The sequence below is a fragment of the Solanum lycopersicum genome, chromosome 8 (assembly GCF_036512215.1).
Source record: "Solanum lycopersicum chromosome 8, SLM_r2.1".
Classification (NCBI taxonomy): domain Eukaryota; kingdom Viridiplantae; phylum Streptophyta; class Magnoliopsida; order Solanales; family Solanaceae; genus Solanum; species Solanum lycopersicum.
In genome coordinates, this window is record NC_090807.1 from 61,174,901 (window position 1) to 61,193,272 (window position 18,372).

Here is an 18,372-nt window from a genome sequence, read left to right on the forward strand (position 1 = left end):
TGAGATAGCTAGGAATAAGCTTAAAGGTGGAAATAGTCAGTTTTTGAAAAAAATAAAATCTAGAAATTTTCCTAAGTTGGGGAAAAATGAGTTTTTTGGTCAATTTAAAATGTCCATAACTCCTAGTTCAAGATGAGTTAGAGTAGTTCTTGATATGGCTGGAAAGCCCTTGGAGATATCTTTCCAACGCCGCCGAGTTTGCGCGATTTCGATTTCGTAAGAGTGAGTTATGCCTTTCAAAAATTGGGTTGTTAAATTAAGGATAGTCAAATCCGAATTTGGGAAGGGCAAAGTTATCTTTTTCTTACCCAATTATTTTATTTATTTTTTTGTAATAAATTGGGTCTAAACTGATCCTATTAACTTTATGCTTTTAGAAAAGATGTTAGGGTTTTGGGAGAAGAGAAAAGAAAATGAGAAAAGAGAATCAAAAGCAAGAACGTTCAAGATCATCGAAGTTCGGCATGCGAAATTCGTCGGGGATATTTTTTAAAAAGGTATGTCAGACTCTCATAATGTTCGAATCGTTCTCCCACGTGCTAAGCATATTATTTCAGTTTGGATTTGTCCTATAATCATTAGAATATTGATATCCTGATACCCTTTTCTTGAATTCATATGTTGTTCCTGAATTGCCTGAGTTATGAAGTTTTTGAATTCATTACGTCGCATTATGGGGTCATTTCGATTAGGTTCTTATGTACATTTGTGGGTAGTTGTATCTAAAAGAAATTTTAAAAAAAGAACCGAGTTTTGGTGAATTAGGGAAGAAAAACGAAGAAGAAACTTCGACGAGCGAAATCTGGACATGGAACGCATCGCGCCACCTGTTAACACAATCAAAAGTTTTTCTCTACGTACACGAGGTGTTAGGTGTTCTACCACAAATGACGTCTTCGGAACCAAAATTAAATCATGTCTCTGCGTCGTGGACCCACCTTGAAATCTTGTTTTTCAGTCTTTTCTCATGTTTAGACATCTAAAATCATTTCTAAACAACATGAGATCCTTCCAAACACAAATGTTAATCTTTGAATCCATAATTCAATTCAAGGATCAGTTAATAGTCAAGTCAAGATTAGTGAAGAGTCAAGTTAAGATAAGTTAAGAGCCAAGTCAAGATTAGTAAAGAGTCAAATCAGAAGTAGTTAAGATCAAAGACAAGAAAAATCAAAAGTCAAGTAAGAGAAGTTCATTTCAAGTTCTCATAAGTCTTTTACAAAAGTTTTAACTTTGATTCAAGACTTAAGTTTGAGTTCAGTAAAGAGTAAAGTTGAAGTTCTTTCTTCAAAAGAAGTATATGGGGCTATGTTTTCCGAAAAGAGATTTAATATGTTTTCACATTTAAATAAGAACGAAAACTTTAATTTCCGAAGAGACTTTGGGCTAGGTTTCAGAAAGGAGTAATAGTTTTATAAAATGAAGCAAGCAGGAAAACTAAGATTTCCAAGATAGACTTTGAGCTAAATTTTTTAGCAACAATCTCAAAATACAGGAGAACTTGTTTTTTTTAAAACATATGAGTTAAGTATATTTTGGGAGTAGTATTGAGCATCGATATGGGGATGCGAGTTTCAAATTAACTCAAGTCTGCATGAAAACCATGTAGCCATCACGGGTAGAAAAGGGTCATACTTTTTAGATGAATTTTTTTCACAGTTTACTAGTGGATTCATTAGGCAGTTCAGGTCCTATACTTTTGCAAGGTTAGGATGGGCCGAACAGCGTGGATCGAGTAACGTTATATCATTACTATAACTAATAAGTGATAACTGTCAGTTAGAGAAACTCCCACAACAATAGTTGCATGATTCCTCAAGAGCATCTGCTTAGTATGAATGGAGGTATGTGACTTTATTAATGCATTGCACGAGTAGACTTTGAGAGGAAGCATGACATGTCTTTTATTATGATTATGAATTGACATCAGATTATTTTGTACTTTTACATACATCTCAGTGTTATTATGTATCTTTGTATACAACAGAGTTTACATCATATTCTTAAACACTTTTTCATTATTATGCACTTACTTTTAGATTGCTTAATATTGAAATGAGTTTAGTTAAATATTCATGAGTTGAGAAGAGTCAAAGTAAGTGTTTCTTTCAGAATCTCCTTCAAGCCTATGTTGTTTAGCACTCCAACTCGCATACTCGTACATTCAATGTACTGATGCCAGTTGGCCTGCATCGTGTTATGATGCAGACGACAGGTAACTAGGATCGACATTCCAGCCGTACCATTGATCCAGTGTGCAGTTCAGAGTCCATTGGTTAGCCTCCCTGCTTTTCGGAGGATCCATCTTCATTGATTTCTAATTTAGTTCATTAGGATGTTGTGTGGGGGGGGGGGGGGGTTTCCAAACATCCATCTCAGTTATAAGAGGCTTCATAGATAGTCAGTCATATGTTAGTTCTTTCGTTAAAGTTTTTTATTAACTTATTATCATATTTGAGTTGCCATTTTAGCTAAGGTAAATGTTTATTTTCAAAACATTATTATTTCAGTTTTAGTTGAGTTATTTAGCATCTTAATCCTTGTATTAATGTTTTAAGCCTTCTGCTGAGTAAGTAAGCCAGGCCAAAGGTTCGCTTGGGGCCAGTAATGGTCTCCGAGTGTCGGCTATGTTCAGGGTATAGGCTCGGGGCGTGACACACTGAAGGAGTTTAAACTTTAAAAAAAGGTGTATGTTTGGGGGAAGGCTTGAAAAATGGAGGAAAATAAGAGAAAATAAAATTAAAATGGCTAGATTAAGTCTTTCACGCGCTATTGTCGAGTTTATCACACCCACTTTTACATGTTAGTAAAATGTGTCAAAATGATACAACAGAACCCTACATGAGGTGTCTAAATGAACATCGTCTAGTTGAGGTGCCTAAGTGAAATTTTTGCTAACTTTAGAGGTCACCAATGAGTTTGGACATAAATTAACCGTAGCTATTTACTCAATTTGTGCCTGTTTACTTGTCCCTATTTATTCTTTTAGTTGTTCCTACTTGTCCATTTTGACAAATCAAGAAAGAATTTTTTCTCCCCTATTATACCTTCATTTAAACTTCTTGAAAATTTCTAAGTTTTAATTCACGCCTTTTGAAATCATAATTAATAAGGATAAAATTGTAACTTCACTATGCTAATTATTGTTATCTTAATATGTGTGTCATTTCTAAAGTGGACAAAATAGGGACGGAGGGAGTATATTGGGCAAATTACAAAAAACACATACTTTTAAATCAAAATTATAATTTATCCCTTAAAAAAATCATAATTGCAAAATCTCTCAAACGGAACAATAATATAAGTGATGATACATTAAAAACAGGGACAAATACATTAATGACCCAAAAATCAAAGTGTTGATACATTAAAAAGAGGGAGGATACAGTAATCGAGGGTCTGAATACATTAATGGTCAAAAAACCAAAGTACTGATACATTAAAAAGAGGGTGGATACATAAATGATATTTTTGACTTAAGAAAAAAATGAAAGATTTCGGAGATTTGTAAAACTTATAGGGGATAATGGTAGTAGCTAAACTAAAAGTTGAAATTTCTGTATTCCTATTGTAAATGTATATAAATGTTTGTCAGATGCTGTAGTTTTATCCAACTTTTAAAATTGGGCTATGTTTGATTGGACTAAAATAAGCCCAATATGAAATTTTGGACGGATTGGACAAGTTATCATGTTTGAGCCAATTTCTGCTAAAGCATTAAGCAAGGAGTTAAAACACAAAACATCACCCTAGAGAAAATAGAGGGCAAATTTCAATTTCTCTCTACGGACTCTCCTATGGGTAAGCCTCTGAGCTCAACTCTCTGACGGTGAAATACCAACATTGGCATAAAGTTCGAAACTCGGTAGATAACGGATTTGGCCGTTTTTCTGGTATGAATGCTTATTGATTTCTTCAACAAAATCTAGGTTGAAATTTCTAGCTTATTTGAATTTGATATGATTTTGTATTTGAAAAAAAGTAGCAAACAGTCTCGATCTATTAGGGATCGAGACTGTTTACGAAAACTGTGAATTCTGATTGATTAGCTTCTTCCTTTGCGTAAGCTATGGCCTAAACCCCTTTGTTGTCTTCCATTTTGTGAGTAACAAAGCCTTTTACATTAGGGACGGAGTGAAATAGTCATATGTATGTTTACAATTCTCTATTGAATTGATATCTTTCTCCTTTCTCTATCTCTAAACCATATATATGTATCTTAAATTGGAAGAAATTTGGGGGGTGGGGTGGGGGATAAAAAAAATTTGTGATATAGGAATATTGATGAAAGATAAAGTATTAATGAAGATAGACATGGGGAACCAAATACCAAGCACATAAAAGATTTCTAGACATAATCAATTAGTTGTGTAATAATAACTTTCCTATTTAATATTAATAAGTTTTCTGATTATTTGTATATAATTAACTTTCTTATTTATTGTGTAGTTATATCTATATAATATACAAAAAATAATACGGCTAAACTCATCGGTAACCTTCTAAAGTTGACAACTAATTTTATGACTTGGTAAATAAAATAGAAATATTATTCTAAAAAATCTCTTTTTCATTACACTCAAAATCTTTTTTGTGCTTTTTTTAAAAAAAATTATTCTTTCCTTTTACTATTTTTCATATTTATTCTTCTTCTTTCTTTTTAGTGTTGTTTTTTTGGGAAGAATAGAGGGAGAGGAAGAAAGACAGAGAGAATAAATATGAAATATGAGTGTAGGTGTCCATTTTTCCGGCAAAAAGTGGAGTGAGGTGATGGTAGATTTAGAGAATTAATAAAATGAATAAAAAAAATGACTTAGAAACAAATATGAATAAAAAATTTAACCTCTATTGAAAGAGTTTAAGCTTGAAAAAAAGGTGTGTGTGTGAGGGGGGGGGGGGGGTCTAAACTGAACATCGTCTAGTTGAGGTGTCTAAGTGAAACTTTGTGCTAACTTTAGAAGCTCATCAATGAGTTTGGACAAAAATTCATTGTAGCTATTTACTCCCCTTTGTTCGTATTTACTTGTCTGTATTTCTTCTTTTAGTTATTCCTATTTACTTGTTCATTTTGACAAATCAATAAAAGATAACTTTTTTCCTATTATACCCTTATTTAAACTTCTTAAAAATTTCTAAGTTTTAATTTACGCCTTTCGAAATCATAATTAATAAGGATAAAATAACTTCAGAATGCTAATTATTGTTATCTTAATATGTCTGTTATTTCTAAAGTGGACAACTAAATAGGGATAGAGTTAGTATTTTGGGCAAATTACAGAAATCACATACTTTTAAAGCAAAATTATAATTTATCCCTTAAAAATTTATAAATACAAAAATCTCTCAAACGGAACAATAATATAAACGCTGATACATTAAAAGAGGGTCAAATACATATATGACCAAAAAATCAAAGCGTTGATACATTAAAAAAAGGGAGTATACAATAATGGAGGGTCTGAATACATTAATGGTCAAAAACCAAAGTGCCGATACATTAAAAAGATGGTCGGATAAATTAATGATATTTTTTATTCAAGAAAAAAATGAAAAATTTTGGAGATTTGTAAAATATATAAGGGATAATGGTAATTATTAAACTAAAAGTATTTCTATAGTTATTGCTATTGTAAATGTATATAAAAAAATGTTTGTCAGATTTTGTAGTTTTTTTCAGCTTTTAAAATTGGGCTATGTTTGAATGGACTAAAATAAGCCCAATATGAAATTTTGGACCGATTGGATAGGTTATAAAGTTTTGAACCAGTTTCTGCTGAAGCATTAAGCATGGAGTTGAAACACAAAACATCACCCTAGAGAAAATAGAGGGCAGCTTTCGATCTCTCTCAGCGGACTCTCCTATGGGTAAGCCTCTGAGTTGAACTCTCTGACGGTGAAATCCCAACATTGACATAAAGTTCGACACTCGGTAGATAACGGATATGGCCGTTTTTCTGGTACGAATGCTTATTGATTTCTTCAACAGAATCTATATATGATTTTGTTATGCTTTTGCGTTTGAAAAAAAGTTAGCAAACAGTCTCTATCTATTAGGGATCAAGACTGTTTACAGAAATTGTGAATTCTGATTGATTAGCTTCAAGCTATGGTCTAAACCTCTTTGTTGTGTTGCATTTTGTGAGTAACAAAGCCTTTTACATTAGGGACAGAGCGGAATAGTCATATATATGCTTACAACTTTCTATTGAATTGATATCCACCTCCTTTCTCTAACTCTAATTATATATATATATACTTTACATTGTTATATTGAGTTTCTCTAGTTTTGAAGTTCACATATATAGAAAAGAATTAAAAGCTACTAATGATAATGTATTTACCACTCGATTCACAATTTACCTTATGCCCACTAATTAGAGGAGTGGAGAGAGCTCTGTCGTTGATAGAATTAGTAGTTTGCCTTGTGATCTTTTTGAGAAGATATTAGGATGCTTGCTTTTCAATTATACGAAAATGAAGCTATAAGTGGGTAATAATTTCCGAACTAGTGCTTGATGAGAACGTTGGCAAAGGACGACTCCTGAAAACTTGAATGGAATTTTTGAAGCATGTATTGTCATTGCAACTGCATTTGAGAAGATAGGTGTTGTAACCACAACAGATTTCAGTCATAGGGGAATGAAAATGATGGACGAGATGAAGCAATTCCCTCGAGCATCACCGAACGTAGAGTTTATATACCAAGAAGTTGATATTCATTTTTGAAATTTTTAGGTAAACGACTCACCATTGAGATTGTTCGATCCTTTTAGTTTCCGTGTGTGATTTGTTTCATCTCTTTCAGAAAGGAAGCAATTATACCCCTAAACAACAAACCAACGTGTAGCGATTGAAAAGTCTCTTTCGTCTCTCATCCTTGTCTTAATTCTGATAGATCAACTTCTTCCTTCATACAAGCTACTATTTGTGAGTAACAAACACTTTTCTATCGCATATCGGGTGAAAAGTCTAATGTAGTACTATCAAGTGGTTTGAAACAGGGGTACGAAGTGGTGAATTTTCCCTAGTTATCTACCTGTTAACCTTTAGAATTGCGTGGATTAGACATATATCTTGAAGATTACAACTAGTAGGTTTCATAAACCCTTTGATATCAGGTGGATGGTGGAATATATCAAGTTCGAGATGTCTAAGTTGTTGGAATGTTAAAAGATAAGAAGGTAAATGATATATACTGCCTTAGAATATATGAAGGGTGAATTCCTAGACATTTTTTTGATAAATATCAAGAAGACACGTCAAATTAAGACAGCAGAGTGTAAACTTTAGTATTGATCCTTGATGTAGTCGTAGGACTTGGTAAATGATTGTCTTGGCTTCTTGATTGTCTTTGAAAGATCTGAAAAATTAACTGTGAAAATCAAGTTTTGCACATGTTACTCATTTGTACCTCTAGTCTTTTGACAAAATATTGGTCTTCACTGTATCTTTCAAAAGACAAGCTCCATAGAATTTTATCCAGGACATTACACGATAAATTGCTCATTGTAGCATTCTTCATGGCTTAGTACACAAGTTTATAAACAACTCTAGTAATTCAAATATGAAATAAAGAAAATATCTAAATTCTCATAATTACACATTTCAACAATGTATGCATAGTCTTTTATAACTACAAATTCACATTTTTGATTGCATAGAAGTTTATCATTTTACCAATATAAAGGGAAAAAATAATTAATGATGAATGAGAGAGTACCTGAATTTATTTATATATATATATATATATATATATATATAAAGATATTTCACTTCAATATATATATATTTTTTTTGTGAGGGGGACTAGGAAGTAGGAAACTATTTCCATTTTCAGAAAAAGATCATGTAGATATCGATTCTTTGCAATGAAAAAACATACATTAGATCATGCTCATTTTTGGAACGTCGGCTATTTCCATTTTTGAAAAAGATTTATAGAAATCTATACTTAAACTATGAGATATCTACTCTTGCATTTTTTTTCACCTAAATCCACCCTGATTACTATCCATATAATGGACAGATCGTAAGAAATCATAAATAGGCGCCAAAAATAATTAGGAGTTCAGCCCCTACGACTTTTGTCTAGTGGAAAGTGTGTTGCATGGATTAGACATATATCTTGGGTTTCGGTTTGCAACCAATGAAACCTACTATTTAAGTCGAGAAGAATATACGGCCAAATTATATTCTTCTCAGCTTAAATAGTAGGTTTCATCCGTTGCAAACCAAGATGTATGCCTAATCACGCAACACACTTACCACTAGACAAAAACCCTAGGGGCGGAACTCCCAAATACTTTGGAGCCTATTTTTGCACACTTCAATTTGTTTATAATCTTATAGTAATCTGGGTGGCTTTTGGTAAAGAAATTGCTAGAGTAGATATCTCATATGTTAAGTATATATTTCTATAAAATCTTTTTTTAGAAATGCAAATAGTTGTATGGCGTTCCAAATATTGAAAATAAGGTAATTGCTTTAATGTAGGTTTTGCCAATTGCACGAAGATTTGTGCAAGATCTTTTTCTTGAACTGGAAATACCTTTCTTGGCTCCCCTCGCCAAAGATATGTGATGTGTATTTAGGTGAAATATCCTTATATAGGTGTATATACATTATTGAATCTTTTAGATTGTATTCATAAAATCACCATTGTTGTCTCCAATCAACATTTTCCTCATACTCTCACATTCATCATTATTTTTCCCTCCGATATTGGCGAAATGATAAAGCTCCATGCAATTGAAAAAGTTGAACTAGCTAGTAGTTATATAAGACTATGTATACATTGCTGAAATGTGTATTTATGAGAATTTGAATATTTTCTTTAATCCAGATCTGAATTATTAGACTACAAACTTGTGTTTAAAATCACGAAGAGTGCTACAATTTGCGTAGTAATATCCTGGATAAAATTTTAAGAAGCTTGCCTTTGAAAGATGCAACGAAGAGCAATATCTTATCAAAAGACTGGAGGAACAAATGGGTAACACGTGCACAACTTGATTTTCTTAGTGAGTTTTTCGCTTCTTTCAACAACAATCAAGTAGTGAAGACAATCATTTACCAAGTCCTGCGAATCCATCAAGGACCCATACTAAAGTTTACTGCTCCAAGACTATTCTTATATCCCCCTAATTTGACGTATTATTTTGATATTTATTACTGGATGTTCTTCTTGTCAAAGTGTTGATCCAACAATATTTAGGTTCTCACATCCAAATGCCCATTGCTTGAAAGTTTGTGGTTGACTTGGTGCACCGAATTTGATATTCTAGAAATTGATGCCACCAATCTCAAATGTCAAAATTTCTTGGAACATCAAATTCCATTTGCTTCAAAAATACCCCGATACTTAGAAGCATCATCATGTAGCTCAACTCAAGTCAAGAATTTTGGTGGATCCATCACCTTTTTGTTCTTATCTTACAAAGTTATTCCATTTACATGCCATCCCTGGAAAAACTGGAACTAGGCGGTTCATCAATAGAGGAAATATACATTTATAGTCTATTAATCAAAGTTGGTACATATCATAAACCATGGGAGGTATACCAGAGAATCTACCGATTGCTCTAAAGCATGTCAAATTTCTCTGTATTTTGGATATATCTTTCTGAAATATAATGTTGACAAGGTTCCAAGTACAGGTCACTGGTTACAAGCTACTCTAAATTACAATAACTTACAATTGAATGTGTAAGCACTAAGCATTTTCCTATTTTCTCATTGTACGTATTAATATGGTTTCTTCATCTGAACCCGCCTAACTGTTACCAAATATATTCTAGGGAGTAGTAGGCAATGTTGTGGAACCTGTTTTACAATTATTATGAGCTAAATCAATGTCGTGTGGTGCTGTGAAGCTGCTACGAAGTGTGGAGATGTGTTATTTTATTGGTTTTGAGATGGAAATGGAATTTGTGAAGTCTATATTGGCATGTGAACCTGTACTGAAGGAGATCTTTGATGGATGAGATGAAACAATTCCATCGAGAATCAGACAACATTAGATTCAAATTTGAAGAAATATGTACAGGTCTATTTGCACATATTCATAGATAAACTTGATTTATTCAATTCAATTTCCTTTTGAGATCCCGATATGACCTAGATTAATTCCAACACATTTCTACCTATAGCAATTGAGGTAGATTTGTCTTAAATATCCGCTTTTCCTTCAACATCAATCAATGAAGTTAATTTCTTATATGATCATCAGGTAATTGCAACATCTGTCAATGCCACTTTTTCAAATAAGAAAGTCCAACTATTTCCTTAGCTTTTGTAAATTATAGTTGTGTAGTTATTGGTAAATATCATAAACCACTTATAGATTAAATTGTACCATCTATATTTTCTTACTTCTAACCAAAAAATAGGAGAGATTTTGGGAAATGAGTGTTGTTGTAAAATGAAAAGAAATCACAATCGAACATGAGAACAATATTGAAAAATGTATCAAACATGATTTAGGGTTATAGAAATAAATCTCTGAGATGTACTTGGACTTTAGGAACGTCGGGAAGCATGATGCTGTTTCAGGTTGATCTCCGGGAAGAACTTCTACTTGCGGATGCCTTCAAAGATTGCATAATGCTTTCTTCAATGTTTTATGTCTTTAGGAAATTATGAACCCCTCTCCCCTATTAATAGTTGTATGAAGTAGGCAGCTCAAGTGTAAGTGAATTTTGTTGCCTCATTTTGATAGTCATTAAGTTTATCACAAATGTATTTAATAAAGTTGCTTGTGATTGGTCAAAACATGTCATTTTGGACAATAAACGACTTTTAATTGATTCTTGCTCTGATTGGGAGTTTCCATGTCATTTAAACAAGACATCATTTTGTTCCTCTTGAATTTGAATAGGATGTCATATTCTTGAGTACGTTACATGAATTTGTGCCTTCAATGAAATTGACCATTGGTTTGAAACTTAATCCATATTTAGTATAAATCAGACTGAACATTTTGATGTGTTTACAACGTTCCCTGAGATCTTGACCAAAAAAAATAACATAAATCTTTAAGAGTTGTCCAAATCTATTCCGTTACATAGAAAATGGTAATAAATGTCATTGTTTCATAATTTTATGGTAAAATCTCAAATATGATATCACACATTGAGAAAGACTAATTTATGTCATTCATTAATAGTTTTAATGCACAGTTCACAAGGCTTGATAATCATAGTCCAATAGTCACAATTCAACAATCAACACGTATCAAGTATGTCAATCATAAGAGTTAAACGGATCAATCAGAAGTACCAAGTGCATCAATCACATACTTGATTGCATATGATTGATCTACTTGTTGATTGTCATAGATACATTTGATACTTGTGATTGATCCATTTGACTATTGTGATTTACATACATGATACATGTTGACTGTTGAATTGTGGCTATTGTACTATGATTATTGAGTCTTATAAACTGTGTATTAGAACTATTAACTGATGATAGAAATAACTCTTTTTCTCAATGTCTGATAGCATATTTGAGATTTTCCCATAAAATAATGAATCATGACATTTATTACCATTTACTATGTAACGAAACAGATTTAGACAACTCTCAAAGGTTTATGTAATATTATTTTGGTCAGGATCTCAAGAGAACGTTGCAAACACATTAAATTGTTGGTATAATTCATACTAAATTTGGATTAAATTTCGAACTGATGATCCATTTCACTGAAGGCGCAAACTCATGTAACATATTTAAGGATATGACATTTTATTCAAATTCAAGACCAACTAGATGATGACGTGTGTTTAAATGACGTGGAAACTCCAATCAGAACAAGAACCAATCAAGAGTTGTTTAGTGTCCTAAATGACATCTCTTGACCAATCACAAGCAACCTTATAAAATAACATTAGTGACAAACTTAATGACTATCAAAATGAGGGGAAAAATTTCATTTACACTTGGACTGCCTACTTCGTACAACTATAAAAAATAGAGGGCAGGGGTTCATAACTTTGTAAAGCATTCTGCAGTCGGAGGAGCATTCTGCTAACACAGTAAGCCTCGTTTACTGATAAGCCTCTGGATGCAACTCTGTAAAGGGGAAATCCCAACTTGGTAGATAATGGATCTGATCATTTTTCTGGTAAACATTAACAAAGAACTCCTGAAAACAAGTATTTATAAAGTCTCTAGTGTTAACTTGGTAAACATTAAGCCTCTAGTGTTTGATTATAACATCAACAAAGAACTCCTGAAAACAAGTATATATAAAGTCCTATTGATGCATCAAGGAGTAGTACGCAAATTTAGCCTCTTGTACCCTAGCTCCAACTGTTTTTCTAATATTGAAACCTGGATTGTATTTTTGTCTAACAAAAATGTCCAGGAATTATCACTTGCATTTCTTATATGCTTTCGCCTTCCTTCTCACCTATTCAAATTTTCAGGATCTAAAGCACCTGGAACTTAATAATTGTAAATTCCACCCTCCTCCCAACTTTAAAGGTTTTCAAAGTTTTGTTACCCTTAATTTTCAAGTTGTAACTTTCGAGCCCATTACTTGAGCATGTATCGATGGTTTGCTGCAGTGATTTTGATAGCTTCATTATTGAGGTCCCTAATCTAAAAATCTTTGAATTCAGCGGCAGAGCAAATTCCCTTTGCTTTAGAAGAACCCCTCTGCTTGAGGAAGTTGCATTGGGCATGCCTTTTAACATGTTGGAGGTAATCATCATCATTGAGATATCTGTCTGATGCACTACTAGATTTTCCTCGTAATTTTAGCTAATTTTGTCGCACTTTGTTTTAGTCCTTTACCGTACCAGAGCCTCAGTTAACACTAGACAACATCAAAATTTTGAATTTTAAGAATTTGATCTTTGCCAAGGTTGACTGGGTTACATATGTGCTTGACTTGATCAGCCGCTTCCCCAACATAGAAAGGCTTCTAATTACTGTATGTCTCATTTTTCATCTTTTGATTGTAATTCATATGTTGATGTATAGGTTTTTCTTATAATTAACCTTCTTTTTCCTTTCTCAAGTCTGATGCTTTAGAAACGTGCGAGTGCATGTACACATCCCTTGCGATAAAAAGAAATGACACAAAGTGCAATGAAGCGGCTCAAAAGCGTGGATATGACCCTCCTCTACTGGGTTGATAAAACTTAAACAGAATCTTGAAGCATGTATTGGCATATGCAACTGCACTTGAGAAAATATACATTGCAACTTCTGGAGAAAACAGGTATACCATTTTATATTCATGAGTAGCTAAATTAATTTATTCCTGAAAATCTCTTGTTAATTATAATTTTTAATCATGTTTGAATAATGTTATAATAACCATCTTTAGAAAGTTTGCTACAGAAATATTCTTCGAATAAGTATGTCCAGACTATGCCATCCTAAGGTTGAAACCGGTAGGCAGAGAAGGCCGTTTAGGGGAGTAAACAAAGTTGAGGCGCTGTTAGGGTAACTAATCAAAGAAGAAAGCTGTAGTAGTGACCAGACGAGATGATTATTAAATCATTATTTTTGCATAATAAGCAAGTATAATTTATTAAGAGGTTGGAAGGAATAAAATTTTAGTGAAAAATGAAAATAATAAAAATGGAAACATACCTATTAGACGATAATGTTGATTATAAGATATTACTACTCTATATACTAAAAAATTTGAATACTGATATAAAAGGAGAAATTTATAATAAATTATTAACATATGAGATAATAGAAATAACAACCCAAGGTTGGACTAAGTTAACCATACAAAGTATACAAGATGAGCTTTATTATGACATGTATGATTTAGATATTGGAGATTAAATATGACTGAATATTGGCTAAGGCGATATGGTAGAAATTACAGGTTAAAAAAGATTAGATATCCAGATAAATTAAGTAAGCTTTTTAAAATATCATATAAAAAGTTATGATGAATAAAAATAAAAATATTAAAATAAAAAGAACTAAGATAGATAAAAAGGTAAGAAAAATATGGAAAAAATTAAGATCTTTATATATAGAATATGAACTATCACAACTAGTCAAAACAGATAATGATAGAAAAAATCAATTGATAAACATAATTTCAAAAATAGAATATAAATATGTCTATTATTTGAAAAAACAATATGAACAAAGAAAAATATAAACAACAATTAATAGAAAAAATAATGGAACAAATAACTGAAAAAGAACAAGAATTACAACACAGAAAAAGAAGGTTAGAAGAAAATACATTAGCAGGAGTATGTAATAAATCAATACTAGCACAAAGAAAAAATATATTAATGTTAGAATTAGAATTAGATTGTCTTGAATATGAATTACAACATAATATAATACATAGATCATAATGAATAAAGAAGAATTTGCAGTAGACGAAAAAACATATGAAAACCAAGATGGAATGATAATAAAAATAGTATTTTCAAATTTAGGAAGAAGATACAAGAGAATAGGAAATAACTTATACTTAATGCTAGAAAAAGAAACAGCAAAATTAGAATATAGTTTAACAGCTATGGTAAGAATAACAAAAGAAAATGAAGAAATAGATAAATCAAGAGAAATTGAAAAAATAAAAACACAAGCAAAACAAGAAGTACAAAATTTAGAAGAAATAAAAAAATACAAGAATAAGTGAATTAGAAAAAGAATTAGCTAGGTTAAAATTATTATATGAAAATAAACAAAAACAAAAAGATGAAGAGCTAGAATTAAGAAATGAAATAAAACAAATGGAACAGAAACTAAATGAAGATCTAAAAGAACTAAATGAAGATATTGAAGTAAATGAAATAGACGGAAATGAAAATGACCAACAATCAGAAATAAGTGATATAAGTGAAACATATACAGAAATTCTAGAACAGATAAATAAACCAAAAAAATTAGAAATAAACACAGGAGATATGAATAGACCTAGTACGTCAAGAGTTAAAACCCCAGATAATAGTCCCAGAAATAGTCCTAGAGTTAGTCCTAGGAGAACACCACCAACTTATTATACAGAAAGCTATCAACAATCAGACAGAAATAATGCAATATGGAACAGTAGACTAAATAAAAATTGGACACCTAAACCAGCAAATGAACAATACAATTTCTTAGATTTAGATTGTATCGCAGATATAAATAAAGCAATATTGTTATGGATAGGAAATATGTCTAAACAGTTAATAGATAACAAAATAGAAACAGCGAAAATAGAATTCTATTTTCGCTGTTTCTATTTTGTTATCTATTAACTGTTTAGACATATTTCCTATCCATAACAATATTGCTTTATTTATATCTGCGATACAATCTAAATCTAAGAAATTGTATTGTTCATTTGCTGGTTTAGGTGTCCAATTTTTATTTAGTCTACTGTTCCATATTGCATTATTTCTGTCTGATTGTTGATAGCTTTCTGTATAATAAGTTGGTGGTGTTCTCCTAGGACTAACTCTAGGACTATTTCTGGGACTATTATCTGGGGTTTTAACTCTTGACGTACTAGGTCTATTCATATCTCCTGTGTTTATTTCTAATTTTTTTGGTTTATTTATCTGTTCTAGAATTTCTGTATATGTTTCACTTATATCACTTATTTCTGATTGTTGGTCATTTTCATTTCCGTCTATTTCATTTACTTCAATATCTTCATTTAGTTCTTTTAGATCTTCATTTAGTTTCTGTTCCATTTGTTTTATTTCATTTCTTAATTCTAGCTCTTCATCTTTTTGTTTTTGTTTATTTTCATATAATAATTTTAACCTAGCTAATTCTTTTTCTAATTCACTTATTCTTGTATTTTTTTATTTCTTCTAAATTTTGTACTTCTTGTTTTGCTTGTGTTTTTATTTTTTCAATTTCTCTTGATTTATCTATTTCTTCATTTTCTTTTGTTATTCTTACCATAGCTGTTAAACTATATTCTAATTTTGCTGTTTCTTTTTCTAGCATTAAGTATAAGTTATTTCCTATTCTCTTGTATCTTCTTCCTAAATTTGAAAATACTATTTTTATTATCATTCCATCTTGGTTTTCATATGTTTTTTCGTCTACTGCAAATTCTTCTTTATTCATTATGATCTATGTATTATATTATGTTGTAATTCATATTCAAGACAATCTAATTCTAATTCTAACATTAATATATTTTTTCTTTGTGCTAGTATTGATTTATTACATACTCCTGCTAATGTATTTTCTTCTAACCTTCTTTTTCTGTGTTGTAATTCTTGTTCTTTTTCAGTTATTTGTTCCATTATTTTTTCTATTAATTGTTGTTTATATTTTTCTTTGTTCATATTGTTTTTTCAAATAATAGACATATTTATATTCTATTTTTGAAATTATGTTTATCAATTGATTTTTTCTATCATTATCTGTTTTGACTAGTTGTGATAGTTCATATTCTATATATAAAGATCTTAATTTTTTCCATATTTTTCTTACCTTTTTATCTATCTTAGTTCTTTTTATTTTAATATTTTTATTTTTATTCATCATAACTTTTTATATGATATTTTAAAAAGCTTACTTAATTTATCTGGATATCTAATCTTTTTTAACCTGTAATTTCTACCATATCGCCTTAGCCAATATTCAGTCATATTTAATCTCCAATATCTAAATCATACATGTCATAATAAAGCTCATCTTGTATACTTTGTATGGTTAACTTAGTCCAACCTTGGGTTGTTATTTCTATTATCTCATATGTTAATAATTTATTATAAATTTCTCCTTTTATATCAGTATTCAAATTTTTTAGTATATAGAGTAGTAATATCTTATAATCAACATTATCGTCTAATAGGTATGTTTCCATTTTTATTATTTTCATTTTTCACTAAAATTTTATTCCTTCCAACCTCTTAATAAATTATACTTGCTTATTATGCAAAAATAATGATTTAATAATCATCTCGTCTGGTCACTACTACAGCTTTCTTCTTTGATTAGTTACCCTAACAGCGCCTCAACTTTGTTTACTCCCCTAAACGGCCTTCTCTGCCTACCGGTTTCAACCTTAGGATGGCATAGTCTGGACATACTTATTCGAAGAATATTTCTGTAGCAAACTTTCTAAAGATGGTTATTATAACATTATTCAAACATGATTAAAAATTATAATTAACAAGAGATTTTCAGGAATAAATTAATTTAGCTACTCATGAATATAAAATGGTATACCTGTTTTCTCCAGAATCATTTGTCATAGTTGATTTGTTTTCCATAATTATTTAATTATCTAGCTCTGATACCAATGGAGGGGAGTGGAAGCGGATTTATGAATTGAGAGTAGAGAGAAGATTGTTAGATGAAGGATTGATGCCTTTATTTATGAGGGGAAACCCTCTATTTATACACAAAATTTACAGACTTTTGGCCAAAAATGGCCGACACATACTTTACACTTGGCCTCTTTATATTCGGCCGACACAAGAAAACAAAATACTTACTATTACTACTTTACATAATGGCCTCTTCTTTATTTATGGCTATTTCATTCATAAGCTTGATCTATTTTTGTAGCAATAACAATATTGTTTATCCGAGATTCCTAGTTTCTTTTTTAATTTCATTGTTTGTTTGATCTCTTCATAAAAATAAATATGAAGTATAATTTTTGGATGGATGTTCCTCATAATTGAGTTTGTCAATGTAATAAAAAGAACCTAGAGATTTCTGTATGTGGTTGAAATTATTGAACTATTAGTCATGTATGTCTATGCATACATGTTTAAATATGTATTCATGTAGTTTTGAATATTGTCTTTATATCAAAATTCTCGGAAGAATATCGAATACTATGAAAGTTGATAACTACATTTGCTTAGTACTATTGGTTATCTTTCCTAAAACTCTCATCAGTACTCGACCATGGTCCATGAGGAGTACTAGGAGATCTGGTATAGATACAATTAGCAACTTTCCCCTGCAATATTTTGGACGGAATTTAGGGTGCTTGTCTTTGAAAGATGCAGCGAAGACTAGTATTTTATCGAGATATTGGGGTCACATGTCAAGAGCTTGAGTTTGATTATCACTTTTTAAGTCATTTGCACATGCTCAAGAAGCTAAGACAATCTTACTACTCCATAAACAATCTATACTGAGGTTTAAACTTAAATGCTCTAACTTGATAAGATTTCCTAAAACTCTCCGTGTAAACTTAGGTTACAAAATATCATTTACCTTGTTACCTTTTTATATTCCAGCTACTTATAAGGAATTTGGAAGCTCAAAATTGCTTAGTCCACCCATATATAGAAATTTGACTCGGAATCTAAGACTTGAGCATCGAGATCCAATCCCTTACCCGAGGTGAGACTAGTTATGCTACCTTGAGACTCGACAACCAAGTCTAGCTCTAGCAATCGAGACACG

General features: G+C 31.2%; 1 protein-coding gene across 8 annotated transcripts; it reads left to right on the top strand.

The window, feature by feature from the left end:
- Window positions 1-3,754: 3,754 nt before the first annotated feature.
- LOC101265356 (uncharacterized) lies at window positions 3,755-17,771 on the top strand. Of its 8 annotated transcripts, none has more exons than XM_069288202.1 (6): window positions 3,755-3,893; window positions 5,748-5,865; window positions 9,798-10,045; window positions 12,627-12,708; window positions 12,794-12,940; window positions 13,029-13,227. In XM_069288202.1, exons 3-6 carry the CDS (start codon window positions 10,038-10,040, stop codon window positions 13,143-13,145), a joined length of 354 nt encoding a protein of 117 aa, XP_069144303.1. In that variant the 5' UTR covers window positions 3,755-3,893; window positions 5,748-5,865; window positions 9,798-10,037; the 3' UTR covers window positions 13,146-13,227. The 8 variants fall into 8 exon arrangements, 3 of the variants coding, with proteins under 3 accessions (XP_069144303.1, XP_069144304.1, XP_069144302.1); XR_011211251.1 differs by lacking the exon at window positions 3,755-3,893 and adding an exon at window positions 17,429-17,771 and having other exon boundaries at window positions 5,781-5,957; window positions 13,029-13,231; XR_011211252.1 differs by lacking the exon at window positions 3,755-3,893 and adding an exon at window positions 17,429-17,771 and having other exon boundaries at window positions 5,781-5,957; window positions 12,872-12,940; window positions 13,029-13,231.
- Window positions 17,772-18,372: the final 601 nt, after the last annotated feature.